We start from the raw sequence: 14,885 nt of genomic DNA, 5'->3' as shown, positions 1-14,885 counted from the left end.
GCATGTCTTTGGACTGTGGGGGAAACCGGAGCACCCGGAGGAAACCCACGCGGACACGGGGAGAACATGCAAACTCCGCACAGAAAGGCCCTCGCCGGCCACGGGGCTCGAACCCGGACCTTCTTGCTGTGAGGCAACAGCGCTAACCACTACACCACCGTGCCGCCCTTCTGTTTTTTTTTAATCTTAATTATTGTTTGTGTCACAATAAAACAACAATCTTCACCTTTAAAGTGGTAGGCATGTTGTGTAAATCAAATGGTGCTAACGCCCCAAAATCCGTTTTAATTCCAGCTTGTACTTCGAACAAAACAGGACAAACACCAAGGGGGATGAATACTTTTGCAAGACGCTGTATGTGGAAGAGGGCAGACAGCACTATCCACTGAGTGTGTTATTCTGCCCTGTCATGCAGCATGAGGAGCGCATTGAAAAGCTGTTGAAAAGACACATTTGGCTGGTTTCACGTTATAGAGGAAGCATGTGTTAGCCTTTACCCTCCCCAGAGAGCTGGCGGGCGGGTGGGGATTGGGTGGGTGCACATATTGAGGAGAAAAATGAGGAAAGGAAAAAAAATTGACGTGAAAGCACCCTTATTATTCGCCTTACCAGGGTGGTTATTTCCTCACAAAAAGGCAGAACTAAATTTGTATTGACTAATTTTGGAACAAGAGAGTTCACATTGAACAGGACTGGACCTGAGTTCACACAGTCTTTCTGAAGACTGCATCTCGAAGTGACAGATCAGAAGTGGTATTTGAACCAGTATTAGAAGTGAAAGACTGTGTGAAGTCAAGAGGAAACAGGTGAAAGAGGTAAGGACGTGTGAGGCTGAGCTGAGAATCATCAAAAACAGAAAGAACGAGAGAAAGCGAGAAACAGACGAGCACACAGACACAGACATGGTTGAGTTCATAACAGATGAAACAGAGATTAAAGGAAGAAAAAAAGGAACTGCAAAAGTCTGAGAGGAAAACACACACACGCACACATGCATAGATCCCCAGTGATGACGTGACACACATATATCCGTTTTCACATATTCATACCCAGCCGGCTGCTGTCATGCTGCTCAGAGTCAGTGGCAGCTATGAGTGAAGGCAGAGTGAGTGCAGGACCATGACCTCCAACATGAACCGTAAGACCATCCTGCAGTCGCAGAGGAGCCTGGACACTTACCAACCCCCCAGGAAGGGTCTACGCTGGAGACGGGGATCTTTAAATCATGAAAAACAGTCGAAAAACCGAGAGTATACTACAGGGACGCTGACACGGGGACGTGACCAGGTGTGTTGCAGAAATTGATTGATATCTGTGCATCATGTATATATATTAAAAAAAAAAAAATTGGTAAAAATGTGCATGGATTGGATGGCTATGTATTTAGTCTTACATCTCATACTCTATATATTAACTAATGAATGATATTTATTTTCAATAATAATTAATCCAAATAAAACAATTATTTTGCACCATGTACTGCATGAGGTTCAGAAATGATTCAGATTATTTATGCATATACAGAATATGCACATCTTATACATTTCTAAATGCATATATATATATATTAACTCTCTCTCCTTCTCCATCTCTCTCTGTCCATGTCTCTCTCTGTTGCTCTCTCCATCACTCTCTCCTTCTCCATCTCTCTCTTTCCCTTTCTGTCTCTCTCTCCCCATCTCTCTCTTTCTCTTTGTCTATCTCTCTCTGTCTATCTCTCTGTATGTATGTGTCTCTCTTTCTGTCTCTCTCCATCTGTCTCTCTCTCGCGCTCTCTCTCTCTAAATGCTAACAGTTGTCCGAAATATACTGTATATTATATTGACGTATTAATAACTAATAATAATTTGATTATGCTGCTGTTATGTTACTAACAGGTCTTTAAAGTATATTACTGATATGATTTTCATATTTAATCATATCGAATAGGTAAATAGGTGCTTAATACAAAGCATTTAATATAACTGATTTTGTTTTCAGCTCAGCCGATCATATTCCAACTCTCTGGTGGACTACGAAGATCCTCAGAGGTCTCTATAACTTTCTACACTGATTTTAGTCCTTATATTCCAAATATACTGTATGAATAAGCAGAATCTGCTTTAACCATTGACCTTCACGGTGACCCTGCGGCTAAAGACCGAAAACTTATCTCTCTTTCAGGACAACGTTTGTGTTGGAAAAACAAGACAATGAAGCATATGGATTTGAAGTTCAGGTACAATCGCTTCCTCATTTCAGTTTCAGCCAGTTTTGGTGGGTTAAAGTTTCAGTACAGTTTTTTTTTTCATCCTGTTTTTGAGTAAAGTGGAAGTGCATATATGGTGATATTGATCAATACACAGAATTGCACACACTGGGACTTTTGCATAGTTTGATATGCAAACTCGCAGTTCGTGAACAATCTCATAATATTGTTAGGATCTTCTTAGATCACGTTATTTACGTTTCTCTGACTTTCACATTGCAGACGTATGGCATTCAGCTGAATAACAGCAACGAGTTGGAGATGTGTACGTTTGTCTGCAGCGTGCAGGAGGGTAGTTCTGCAGAAACAGCAGGCCTGACTGCGGGTGAGACCCACACCCACACCCTCGCACACATTCATACATAGCCTGAGAGCTGCAGCTATTTCCTTTGCACAGTCAACCACATGACCACACCGACATAACCTGACCCCTCCACTGCTGCTCTTTTACGAGGGCACTATGCCTATTCTGCTCACCATGGCTAACTTTAACGCCTCCACACACGCCCCTCAGTGTGTTTTTTTTTCCGATGACTGACATTATCAATGTAAACATGGCCTGAATGACCTTTTTTTTTGGGTTGAACCCTCTATCTCTCTTTAACTCAGAACACATTGGCAGCTCTAAGCGTTTCTGTTATTTTCACAGACGTTAGTAAACACCACACAATATTCTCTGGTTATGAGATGAATAACCGAATAATGATCTGGGACGATGTGCAATCCCATTTCTTTGATTTTTTTTTTAAGCACTACCACAAACAAGAGTGAAACAGGTCAACTGATGCATGTCACTGATTGGATCTTGTTCTCGTTCCCTGTCTCTTTGATAGGTGACATAATACTGACGGTAAATGGTATCATCATCAAAGGATACACCCATCAGCAAATCATCGAACTGATCCGAGAGTCTGTCAACATGCTCAAGTGAGTTAACTGGATAATATCTAGGCGCACAAACACTGACAGAAAAAAACAAATTAAGCGAGGTTAATTCCACACCCGTGCATTAGTAGTTCATTAAGGGAGTAAACTTTTTTTTTCTAAGCCTATCTAATCTTTTTCATCGATCAACCCTAACCCACATAACTGTGGTCTCTCTCTCTCTCTCTCTCTCTGTGTGCGTGCATACATGCATGTGTGGGTCTTTCTCTCTGTGTCTCTGTCTGTCTGTCTGTCTCTCTCTCTCTGTCTGTCTCTCTCTTCCTGTCTGTTTCTCTCTCTCTGTCCAGAATGGAGACAGTCAATGGCAGTGTGGTCAAAAGAATTGAACTAGAGAAGAAGATGCGCATGCTTAAGGTATGACTGTGAAAACCTATGGACTATGTTTGGAAATACTCCTTACACTTTTCACTACATACTAAAATCCTGAAAACTCTAGACTACAGACATTCTTCCTTTGCATGTAGCTCACCAAACATACGGGTCTAACATTTTAAAGTGACCTCCAAAAGTGAAAAGTGGGGAAGCCATAGCCTAATGGTTAGAGAAGCTACTCTAGGACTAAAAGGTCACTGGTTTGATTCCCTGGACCAGCAGGAATGGCTGAAGTGTCCTTGAGCAAGGCACCGAACCCCCACCTGCTTCCCAGGCTGCTCTGGGGATGTTGTACACTACCGTTCAAAAGTTTGGGGTCACCCAGACAATTTTGTGTTTTCCATGAAAAGTCACACTTTTATTTCCTACCATAAGTTGTAAAATACATAGAAAATATAGTCAAGACATTTTTCTGGCCATTTTGAGCATTTAATCGACCCCACAAATGTGATGCTCCAGAAACTCAATCTGCTCAAAGGAAGGTCAGTTTTATAGCTTCTCTAAAGAGCTCAACTGTTTTCAGCTGTGCTAACATGATTGTACAAGGGTTTTCTAATCATCCATTAGCCTTCTGAGGCAATGAGCAAACACATTGTACCATTAGAACACTGGAGTGAGAGTTGCTGGAAATGGGCCTCTATACACCTATGGAGATATTGCACCAAAAACCAGACATTTGCAGCTAGAATAGTCATTTAGCACATTAGCAATGTATAGAGTGGATTTCTGATTAGTTTAAAGTGATCTTCATTGAAAAGAACAGTGCTTTTCTTTCAAAAATAAGGACATTCCAAACGTTTGAACGGTAGTGTACATCGCTCTGGATAAGCGCGTCTGCTAAATGCCTGTAATGTATTGTAAAAAGGGCATTTAAAGGTTTTATTCTGATCACAGCCCAGGACATTTTATCAGCCAGAATCTGAAACTGGATTCATTTGGATTATGGTCATTTCACGATGGCATGTACTGGAGCTATACAACAACTTCAATGTGTGAGGGTTTTTATTTATTATTATTTTTTTTTATATAAACCTGACATGAATTTTGCAGGAAGATAGCCTAATGAAGTATAAAGATTATCAAGAAAAAAAAAAAAAACATTTCCATGCCATTATGGTGAAATTTATTTCTGGCGTCTTATATTTGATGTACCAAGCGATGTTACAGTCCAATTTGGGGAATTTTTCTGTTATTTTTTGGCTGTTTGCCAGAATTCAACTTCTCATGACACACTGATAAATATGATGCACTCAGTAAGGTTGTACTTGATATCAAATCAGAGATTGGCAATTAAAAAGCTGCATCTCAATCTGCAAATCACAATTTTTCACTCCAGTGATCTATATTCCTGCTGATGTAGGGTTAATCAGATTTCCCAGAATGACTATGTTACATATGCTCGCGTGTGTGTGATTTTTTTTTTATTAATTTTTTTTCCCCTCAACACAGCAAATGCTGCATGAGAAACGGTTGGAACTGCAGGCACTCACCCTACAGGAAAAGCGTCTTACTCGAGGTGAGAAAAAAAAAAAACTCAACACAGCTGAAAAACCACATGCACGCACACACACATCCTCTACCTCATCTGAAACTGCTGTCATTCAGTTAATGCTCTGCATTTTCACGTGTGCCTTGTGAATAAAGTGAAATTATAACCTGCATGGGGAAGTTCCAGCTGTAGAAAACATGCATTTGTTGGTTAAAAGTTCAAACAAGGGTACAGAGCTGACTTCCTGTGAAAGCGTTAATGCTCACAGAAGAAAAGAGCTCTGATGCTGTGCTGTCACGGTATCTCTGTGATAAGATGACAAAACCTTGCGTGATGGGCAGCAAACCGATCAGCATTTTTAATCAGAGGACCACAACGCTGAAGCTGCTTCCTATACAAAACCAAATTCATTCAGTTCATGGAATCATTGATGAAGAATTACAATCAGATTTGTTCAGGGAATCGGAGAACAAAACGAACAAATGCAGCTTCTCGAAACCACAGGAATGCAAATCTTATTCGATTAAAATGCTTACTTCCTGTTTTAGACAGGGCCTTATATGGCATTAACCCATCAATTTGTTCATTACTTTCTACAAATATCCCATTTCAAGATCTACAGGGTGTATAAAAAATCAAGCCCCATGGGGAATATGTTGAGGAAATATGCAAAAATCATAATACAGCAGCTGAGAAAATGGACAAAGTGTAAAGATAAACATGTATAGCACATGTTGTAAATAATAAAGACTCAATAAAGTGTCTTTCATGACTTTCCAGACCCCTGTATCTCGATGTAACTAGATGGCAGTATTCCTGGCATGTCCAATTTCAGAATGCATTTACAGTGTCTTGCAAAAGTATTCATCCCCCTTGGTGTGTGTCCTGTTTTGTTGCATTACAAGCTGGAATTAAAATGGATTTTTGGAGGCTTAGCACCATTTCATTTACACAACATGCCTATCACTTTAAAGGTGAAAATATATATATATTTTTAAATTGTGACACAAACAATAATTAAGATGAAAAAAACAGAAATCTGGAGTGTGCATAGGTATTCACCCCCCCAAGTCAATACTTTGTAGAGCCAACTTTTGCTGCAATTACAGCTGCAAGTCTCTTGGGGTATGTCTCTATTAGCTTAGCACATCTAGCCACTGGGATTTTTGCCCATTCCTCAAGGCAAAACTGCTCCAACTCCTTCAAGTTAAATGGGTTGTGTTGGTGTACAGCAATCTTAAAATTATGCCACACATTCTCAATTGGATTGAGGTCTGGTCTCTGTCTAGGCCATTCCAAGACATTTAAATGTTTCCCTTTAAACCACTCCAGTGTAGCTTTAGCAGTATGTTTAGGGTCATTGTCCTGCTGGAACGTGAACCTTCATCTGAGTCTCAAACCTCTGGCCAACTCAAACAGGTTTTCCTCCAGAATTGCCCTGTATTTAGTGCCATCCATCTTTCCTTCAGTCCTGACCAGCTTTCTTGTCTATGCAGATGAAAAATAGCCCCACAGCATGATGCTGTAGGAATGGCGTTCTCAGGGTGTTGGGTTTGCGCCACACATGGTGTTTCCCATGATGGCCAAAAAGATCAACTTTCTTCTCATTTGACCAGAGAATCTTCTTCCATGTGTTTGGGAAGTCTGCCACATGCTGTTGGGCAAACTCCAAATATGTTTTCTTATTTTTTTCTTGAAGCAATGACTTTTTCCTGGCTACGCTTCTATAAAGCCCCACTCTGTGGAGTGTATGGCTTAAAGTGGTCCATTGGACAGATACTCCCCTCTCCGCTGTGGATCTTTGCAGCTCCTCCAGTGTTATCCTTTGGTCTTTGTTGCATCTCTGATTAATGCCCTCCTTGCCCGGTCTGAGAGTTTTGGTGGGCGGGGCCTTCTCTTGTCAGGTTTGTAGTGGTGCCATATTCTTTCCATTTTGCTATAATGGATTTAATGGTGCTCCGTGGGATATTCAAAGTTTGGGATATTTTTCATAACCCAACCCTGATCTATACTTCTCCACAACTTTGTCTCTGACCTGTTTGGAGGCTCCTTGGTTTTCATGTTGTTTGCTTCATAGTGTTGCAGAGTCAGGGTCCTTCCAGAACAGGTTAATTTATACAGACATCATGTGACAAATCATGTGACACTTTGATTGCACGCAGGTGGATCTTAATCAACTAATTATGTGACTTAGGAAGTGAATTGGTTGGACCAGCTCTTATTTAGGGGTTTCATATGAAAGGGGGTGAATACCTCTGCACACTCCAGATTTCTGTTTTTTTCATCTTAATTATTGTTTGTGTCACAATAAAACAATTTTCACCTTTAAAGTGGCAGGCATGTTGTGTAAATCAAATGGTGCTAATCCTCCAAAAATCCATTTTATTTCCAGCTTTTAATGCGACAAAACAGGACAAACACCAAGGGGGATGAATGCTTCTGAATTCTCCATTCTAATTGGTCAGAAGGTGTTGATTCATTTACTTCAGAGAATTGAATTCAAATCGCAATTTTATAATTTAACACACAAGTTTGAATGCATTATCAATTCTGTACCATTTCTAACAACATACAGTATACAAGGACTTGTATAGTGGAGACTCAACATGGGGTAGCCATGGTCTAATGGTTAGAAAAGCAGCTTTTGGACTGAAAGGTTGCTGGTTTGATTCCCTGGACCAGCAGGAATAACTGAAATGCCCTTCACCCCTAACTGCTCCCCAGGCTGCTCTGGATAAGAACGTCTGCTAAACGCCTATAATGTAATGTAACATAATCTAAGAATATTTATCAGTTATTCCACAAAATCGAGTCGTACATGAACTGACAGCTGATGAGGCGCGTAGCACCGAGTTGGCTATAAGCCATGTATGATGAGATTGAGTGGAATAACTGTTTTATTCTATCCACATTCGCTGGATTTTGAGAAACAGCATTTTTATTTTTAGCAAAGTCAGTAAATAAAACCTTTATCCAAAACGTCCAACAAAATCTTTTCTGCTTAGAATGTAAACAAACCGGCAAAATGACAGGAGCAATTTGCGAAAAATGCTGCTATAATAAGTCTTAAAAAATAAAAAAGATATGTTCTTACTATCAAATATTTTCATTCCTTATTTTGTTGCTTTTTAAAAATATTTTTTTGGGTTTTGTTTCGGAGTAAAGTTTATATTTATATTTTGTCCTCGGTTGGTTTAGCAACACGCTCCACCATTTTGTTTTTCTGGTTGATATGGTTGATATGATGAAGCTTTCTATATGGAGATGTTTGTTTAACATTTATCGAATAAGTCTTTATTGGATTATCTTTTCGAGAGACGAGTTTAACCTTTCTGGGTTCTCAGTTTCTCAGACAAGCTGTGTGGTTTTGTTTTTTTTTTTAACCCCAAGAGAGAAAAGTGAGGCTGGTGAGGCAATGACTATTTATTGCTATTATAACATAAGTGATAAGAGGAACTAACTTATTTTCTTTCCAGCTGTTCTATAACATTCAACTCATCTTTAAACTGATATTTAATTCTTTAAATTTTTTTAAATAAATAAACAAATTAAATTATTGCTGAATTATAAAAAAAAAACACACTTTGGGACATGCTGTTGTAGGAATTGAATCAACATTATACAAATGCATGGATGCAGTATATGAAAGAATGAAGTGGAGGAGTACAAGGATAGATGAATAAGACATGGTTGAACAAGAATAAAATGATGAAAAAAGTTTGTAATAATAGAACCATAAAGGGATTCAATATACCTTTTAGCCTTTTGGTTACCTTTCAGCTCAGCCATTTCCCAGAACTGATCTCAGATAAAACTGCTAAAAAAAAAAAAAAAAAGGCGGCACCCCACCTTGTTCGAAGTGTGGGAACTGCATTCACTTCTTGTTCTTTAAAAAAAAAAAAGTGCAGTCTGGCTTCCCCAAAGCTCTGCCTCTTTATTTCTGCCATCAGCACTTTCAAAGTGCTCGGTCATACACTGACTCTGTGGTTTTAAATGAGCAGCATTCATCAAGTCCTCTTCTGTGAATCTTTAATGTACAGTAATAAGAGGGGGAAAATATTCCTATGATAATAATCTTTTAATCAAGAATTTTAAATCACAGAAACATGGACCAAATGTTAAATAATAAAAAAATATGAAAAAATACCAAGCAACATATTATACTGAAATTGTTACCTTTCTTTCTTTCTTTCTTTCTTTCTTTCTTTCTTTCTTTCTTTCTTTCTTTCTTTCAATATTCTTCAGCAAGTATGATATCTTGATGCATAAAATAATTTGTATTAACAGCGTAGTTTTTCATTTTGGGGCTCAAGGATTAAACAATTTAAAAGTACATTATTAACTGATGGGGTGGCATGGTGGTGTAGTGGTTAGCACTGTCGCCTCACAGCAAAAAGGTTCTGGGTTTGAGCCCAGCGGCCAACGAGGGCCTTTCTCTATGGAGTTTGCATGTTCTCCTGGTGTCTGTGTGGGTTTCCCCCACAGTCCAAAGGCATGCAGGTTAGATTAATTGGTGGCTCTAAATTGACCGTGAGTGTGAATGGTTGTTTGTCCCTATGTGTCAGTCCTGTGATGATCTGGTGACTTGTTCAGGGTGTACCCCGCCTCTTGCCCATAGTCGGCTGGGATAAGCTCTAGCTTTCCCGTGATCATAGATGGATGGATTATTAACTGATCTACAAATATGTGAAAACACAGATTATGAAGAATCAATAAGACCTGAAATAATATAGAACAAAAAAAAAATCTGTCTGACTGTAAAATGATTCAGTTCAGTTACATTATAGGAATTTAGCAGACACTCTTATCCACAGTGATATACAGTATACCCAGAGCAGCCTGGGGAGCAGTTGGGGGTTAGGTACCTTGCTCAAGGGCACTTCAACCATTCCTGCTGGTTCAGGGACTCAAACCAGCAACCTTTTGGTCCCAAAGCTGCTTCTCTAACCGTTAGGCCATGGCTTAATTCAGTTCCATTAATGATTCAGTTCAATTAATGATTCATTCTCTCTGCAGGGAATCTGAACGTCAGCTCTGAGCACCCATCCATGGACTCTCTCATGTCTCTGTCGTCTCCTACGAGTCGGTCTGGACATCGTTTCTCCAGTGACAGCAGCTGGCCGAGCGTGTTGACAGACGAGGTCGGCGAGGACGTGTTCGATGACCTCAGCCCATGCAGCCCTCACAAACCCAACTGCGACTTATTCAATACTATGTTTCAGCCAGAGGGGGTGCCACTGAGGCCGGCTCTGTCTCGCACCCGCAGCATCAGCAGTGGTAGCAGCAGCAACAGCTGCCAGTCGCCTACGTGGGATAACAGCCGAGTGTCCTCGTCTTCCTCCAGCTCCGTATTTGCCACGCTGCCTCGCCGAGGCAGGAAGGGCAGCATGAGGAAAAACCTGCTGAAGTTGTTACCTGGACTGAATTATTCTCTCGAAGAGGAGGAGGCCATCTGATACAGACTGCTAGCATGAAGCTGAACAGAATTAGAGTTCTTCTAAGGGGTACAGAATGTGAAAAGTGAACGTCTGATGCTTGAAAGACTTCATGTCTTTCTTTCTTGTCCAGGCTAATACTGATTTGTCTGAAAATGCCATTTAAAAAAAAACTATCAAAACATGTCAAAAGGTTTTCTGTCCAGATTGAAATGCAGAAACGACAGGAAGCCACGTGTACAGTGAGCAAGTGCATGTTTGCACACACTACCTGAGCCAGGTTTACGTAGTTCATGTTTACATCAAAAGTTAAACAGTTTGATGTGGTCTGTAGAACCAGAAAAGAAGGCTAAGGGGGAAAAAAAACATAGAAAAGGAAAGACGCTTGGCAATGCTACTGAGCGTGTAGCGGTCTGCTGCACAACAGTGAATACAAAGCAAGCAATCAATCCATCCTTCAGGTGGGAATGCTGTGCTGAAATCTTACTTGTGATTGAGTGGCGTTGATTCATTTTCTACCACAGCAGCCCTGAAAGTAGTGCAACTGCAAGACACCAAAAAAAAGAAATCATCACAATCTAAAACTCATAATCTATCCATAGCCAAATCCATAACAGATTGCTCGTTTATTTTTATTTAATTATGGAAAGAGTCTCCAGTGTCAGTCAGGTTTTCCACCTTCAGGATTTATATATTTTTTTAATGAATTTCATGAGAGAAGAAAGAGAGATGAGTGAGGGAACGACTGCATCACACCACTATCACTGCACTGATTATTTTCCTACAACAGCACACCCTATTGTTTTTTATTCCTAAATTGTTTCATGAGTGACCAAGACAAATAACAACATGAACAGTCAAATGAACTTGTGTTTTGTTTTTCTGATGCAGCAGATCTTGGATCAGTGGCTTATCTCTGGACATTTTATGAATTTATAGAATCAGAATTTATAAATACCTTCTTTCATAAGTGTAAAAATGGCTTTTTTCCCATTAACTTTAAAAAAAAAAACAGTATTAGTTATGGACAAGACCTCAACATATTCACCATTCTGGAACATGTAGCATTCTAGTCGTGACATTCTAGAACCCAAGATATTCTCGAACCGAGCCCCGTAATGGCTTGTGTCAATGTAGGACAAGCCACACGTCAGCATTACACGCACACACAAAATATAAATATATAATGTGTGTATATATGTATTCTTCTGCATGCTAACACACCCATGTATGTATGACAGTAGCACAAAGTGCAGAATAACAAATACATTGAACATTAAAAACATGAGTTTTTAAAAATTTTGTTTGTGAAGTGCAGCATGTAAACTGCTTTTCATTCACATGATGGCTTTCTTTTTAAAACCTGCATTAAAGCATTGTATGGGAACAGGAGAAAGTGTGAGAATGAGACTCGTGTGATCATGCAATTTTCCGTTTGACCCACATGTGTATATCACTGTGTGTAGCAATAAATAAAACAAAGAAAAAATGTACATAATAAAAGGTGTCTGTTTTTTTCTTTTGTATTTTTATTTTTGCCTTTATTATGACCATGAACAAAGCACATTTAAAAATAATTAACATGAAAATAATCACAGTGAGCTGCACAGAGACAGATAGCATGATGGGCTTACAAGTTTAGCACCACAGCCCTTAACCACAGATCTATCTGAGAAATGTTCAAAACAGGATGTGGCTCTTAGAAAGGTGCTACACTACCGACAATTTTTTGCTTTCTGCAGGTGAGGCTGTGTGACAGGCTCACTTACCAATACTGTATGTCCAAATTTCCACAAAAGGGAGAATACACACAACATCTAAAAGCAAAATGCATGCATTTATAAGAGAAATATTCGAGAAAAGAGGTTCATTAAAAGATATCTAAAACAAAATGCGTGCTGTTTTACTGCTGCTCCTGACTCACAGAGTAAACTTGGCTGCATCGAAGTGATCATGTAAATCACTACTCATTTGTTATTATCCAGAAACACAGTACTGATCATAAGTCTCAGACATATACATTTTTTAAGAAATAAAGTAATTGATATAAATTCTGCATAAATATGACCTAAAACAACATCAGATTTTCATAAGTCCTAAAAGTAGATAAAGAGAACCCAGTTAAACAAATGAGACAAAAATATTATACTTGGTCATTTATTTATTGAGGAAAATGATCCAATATTACATATCTGTGAGTGGCAAAAGTATGTGAACCTTTGCTTTCAGTATCTGGTGTGACCCCCTTGTGCAGCAAAAACTGCAACTAAACGTTTCCGGTAACTGTCGATCAGTCCTGCACACCGGCTTGGAGGAATTTTAGCCCGTTCCTCCGTACAGAACAGCTTCAACTCTGGGATGTTGGTGGGTTTCCTCACATGAACTGCTCGCTTCAGGTCCTTCCACAACATTTCGATTGGATCAAGGTCAGGACTTTGACTTGGCCATTGCAAAACATTAACTTTATTCTTCTTTAACCATTCTTTGGTAGAACGACTTGTGTGCTTAGGGCTGTTGTCTTGCTGCATGACCCACCTTCTCTTGAGATTCAGTTCATGGACAGATGTCCTGACATTTTCCTTTCGAATTTGCTGGTGTAATTCAGAATTCATTGTTCCATCAATGATGGCAAGCCGTCCTGGCCCAGATGCAGCAAAACAGGCATAAACCATGATACTACTACCACTATGTTTCACAGATGGGATAAGGTTCTTATGCTGGAATGCAGTGTTTTCCTTTCTCCAAACATAACGCTTCTCATTTAAACCAAAAAGTTCTATTTTGGTCTCATCTGTCCACAAAACATTTTTCCAATAGCCTTCTGGCTTGTGCACATGATCTTTAGCAAACTGCAGACAAGCATCAAGGTTCTTTTTGGAGAGCAGTGGCTTTCTCCTTGCAACCCTGCCATGCACACCATTGTTGCTCAGTGTTCTCCTGATGGTGGACTCATGAACATTCACATTAGCCATTGTGAGAGAGGCCTTCAGTTGCTTAGAAGTTACCCTGGGGTCCTTTGTGACCTTGCCGACTATTACATGCCTTGCTCTTGGAGTGTTCTTTGTTGGTCAACCACTCCTGGGGAGGGTAACAATGGTCTTGAATTTCCTCCATTTGTACACAATCTGTCTGACTGTGGATTGGTGGAGTCCAAACTCTTTAGAGATGGTTTTGTAACCTTTTCCAGCCTGATGAGCATCAACAACGCTTTTTCTGAGGCCCTCAGAAATCTCCTTTGTTCGTGCCATGAGACACTTCCACAAATGTGTTGTGAAGATCAGACTTTGATAAATCCCTGTTCTTTAAATAAAACAGGGTGCCCACTCACACCTGACTGTCATCCCATTGATTGAAAACACCTGACTCTAATTTCACCTTCAAATTAACTGCTAATCCTAGAGGTTCACATACTTTTGCCACTCACAGATATGTAATATTGGATCATTTTCCTCAATAAATAAATGACCAAGTATAATATTTTTGTCTCATTTGCTTAACTGGGTTCTCTTTATCTACTTTTAGGACTTGTGTGAAAATCTGATGATGTTTTAGGCCATATTTATGCAGAAATATAGAAAATTCTCAAGGGTTCACAAACTTTCAAACACCACTGTATTTGCTTAACAGAGAAGATCATATCAATAGTAGAACAGCCTGATCTGAAGCCACACTGTGCCTCTGGGTATACATGGTCCGCTAGCACCTGCAGTTTGGTGAGAATGACCTGGGCAAATACCTTGCAGACAATGTTGAGGAGGGAGATGCCACAGTAATTGTTGCAATCACTCCTGTCTCCTTTATTTTTAAACAGGGTAACAATCTTTGCATCCCTCATGGCTTGTGGTACCTCACCCTCCCTCCAGCATTGGCATAGGAGTTCATGGAGATGCGGGAGGAGTGCTGACTTCCCTTGTTTAATGACTTCTGGAGGGATAGCATCATTCCCTGGTGTTTTTCCACAAGCAAAGGCATCTATAGCTTTTTCTAGCTCAGTTACAGTTGGCTCAGTGTTGAGCTCTACAAGTACTGGCAGGGTTGGGATGCTGTTGATGGCCTTCTCAGACACTGTATTCTCTGTGCTGTACAGTTCCAGATAGTGTTCCACCCACCTGTCCATTTGTTTCCTGGGGTCGGTAATGATGTTGCCAGATTTTGACTTCAGGGGGGCAGTTTTCCTGGCATTAGGTCCAGTGGCCTGTTTAATGCCTTCGTACATGGCTCTGATATTGCCAGTGGAGGATGCAAGTTCGATGGAAGAGCATAGCCGTAACCAGTAATCATTTGCGCATTTCCTGGCTATCGCCTGACATTTAACCCTGGCTTTTCTGAGTGCAAGTAAGTTTTGCTGCTTAGGGTCTTTCTTCCACCTGATTTGTGCTTCCCTTTTGGATAAAGT

The 14,885-nt window shown here is 39.9% G+C and overlaps 1 protein-coding gene across 1 annotated transcript; it reads left to right on the top strand.

Annotated features, from left to right (window-relative positions):
- Positions 1-689: 689 nt before the first annotated feature.
- On the top strand, positions 690-11,992 carry cytip (cytohesin 1 interacting protein). The gene is made up of 8 exons (XM_060930363.1): positions 690-1,287; positions 1,981-2,030; positions 2,164-2,218; positions 2,471-2,573; positions 3,082-3,175; positions 3,481-3,547; positions 5,015-5,081; positions 10,071-11,992. The coding sequence occupies exons 1-8, from the start codon at positions 1,120-1,122 to the stop codon at positions 10,508-10,510; spliced, it is 1,044 nt and encodes a 347-aa protein (XP_060786346.1). The 5' UTR covers positions 690-1,119; the 3' UTR covers positions 10,511-11,992.
- The last annotated feature ends 2,893 nt before the right edge of the window (positions 11,993-14,885 follow it).

This window comes from Neoarius graeffei, chromosome 9, assembly GCF_027579695.1.
Source record: "Neoarius graeffei isolate fNeoGra1 chromosome 9, fNeoGra1.pri, whole genome shotgun sequence".
In the NCBI taxonomy this organism is placed as follows: Eukaryota; Metazoa; Chordata; class Actinopteri; order Siluriformes; family Ariidae; genus Neoarius; species Neoarius graeffei.
Note: the sequence above shows the minus strand (reverse complement) of the source record. Positions and strands in the feature narration are given on the sequence as shown.